We start from the raw sequence: 655 nt of genomic DNA on the forward strand, positions 1-655 counted from the left end.
CTGAGGTTAAAGGGGTTCCATAATCACACTTCACCTTTCTAATGAACATTGACATTCCAGATTGGAGGTCGTAAGTGGTCAACAAAGTTCTTGTTAGATTATGATGCCCAATAGCCCAAAGGTTTCCCTTCGCCGGATATCAGAGATCCACCCTAATCTTTGGAACTTTCGCTGACGTCATCATCATCGGCTGCATGACACCACCAAGCATACTGAGGTGCCTACATCTCTAACCGCTCAATCAGACATTCTGGAAAGAAACTGACAGCACGAACGCCACTGACGTCGATTAGCCGCCATTTCTTGCAACGTCTCCAGCCAAGCACAGACGGGGTCACGGGAACCCAATCCTGGAAGTCGCACAACACCAACGGCACCCAAACTCTTCGTGATCTCTTTGACGCCTTTCTGCCAAGTCATATGCTGTCCACCTCGCGATTTGCGCCATCCTGAAGGAGGCACGGAGAACAACACTTGTCTCGGTAGATGGTGTTTCGGCATGCGTAGCACATGACCATGGGATGGGGTAACGGTCGGGTATGGTGGCGTTATTGAGTGCTTTGAGTGTTTCCCCGGATTGAGGTGCCTGCAGCAAAACCAAATACCTGTTTTCTAATCACCTTGTTACACGTTGACGCCATCCACAACCAGCCAC

The 655-nt window shown here is 49.9% G+C and overlaps 1 protein-coding gene across 1 annotated transcript in view; it reads right to left on the bottom strand.

Moving 5' to 3' along the window:
* Positions 1-237: 237 nt before the first annotated feature.
* The window catches only part of T265_10468 (hypothetical protein), a gene marked incomplete at both ends in the record, with an annotated part of 4,638 nt that continues 4,220 nt past the window's right edge, over positions 238-655 (bottom strand). The window contains one exon of the mRNA XM_009176848.1: positions 238-586. Coding sequence (XP_009175112.1) covers positions 238-586 — 349 coding nt within the window. The remainder of the gene's footprint in view (positions 587-655) is intronic.

This window comes from Opisthorchis viverrini (assembly GCF_000715545.1).
Source record: "Opisthorchis viverrini unplaced genomic scaffold opera_v5_368, whole genome shotgun sequence".
Lineage (NCBI taxonomy): Eukaryota > Metazoa > Platyhelminthes > Trematoda > Opisthorchiida > Opisthorchiidae > Opisthorchis > Opisthorchis viverrini.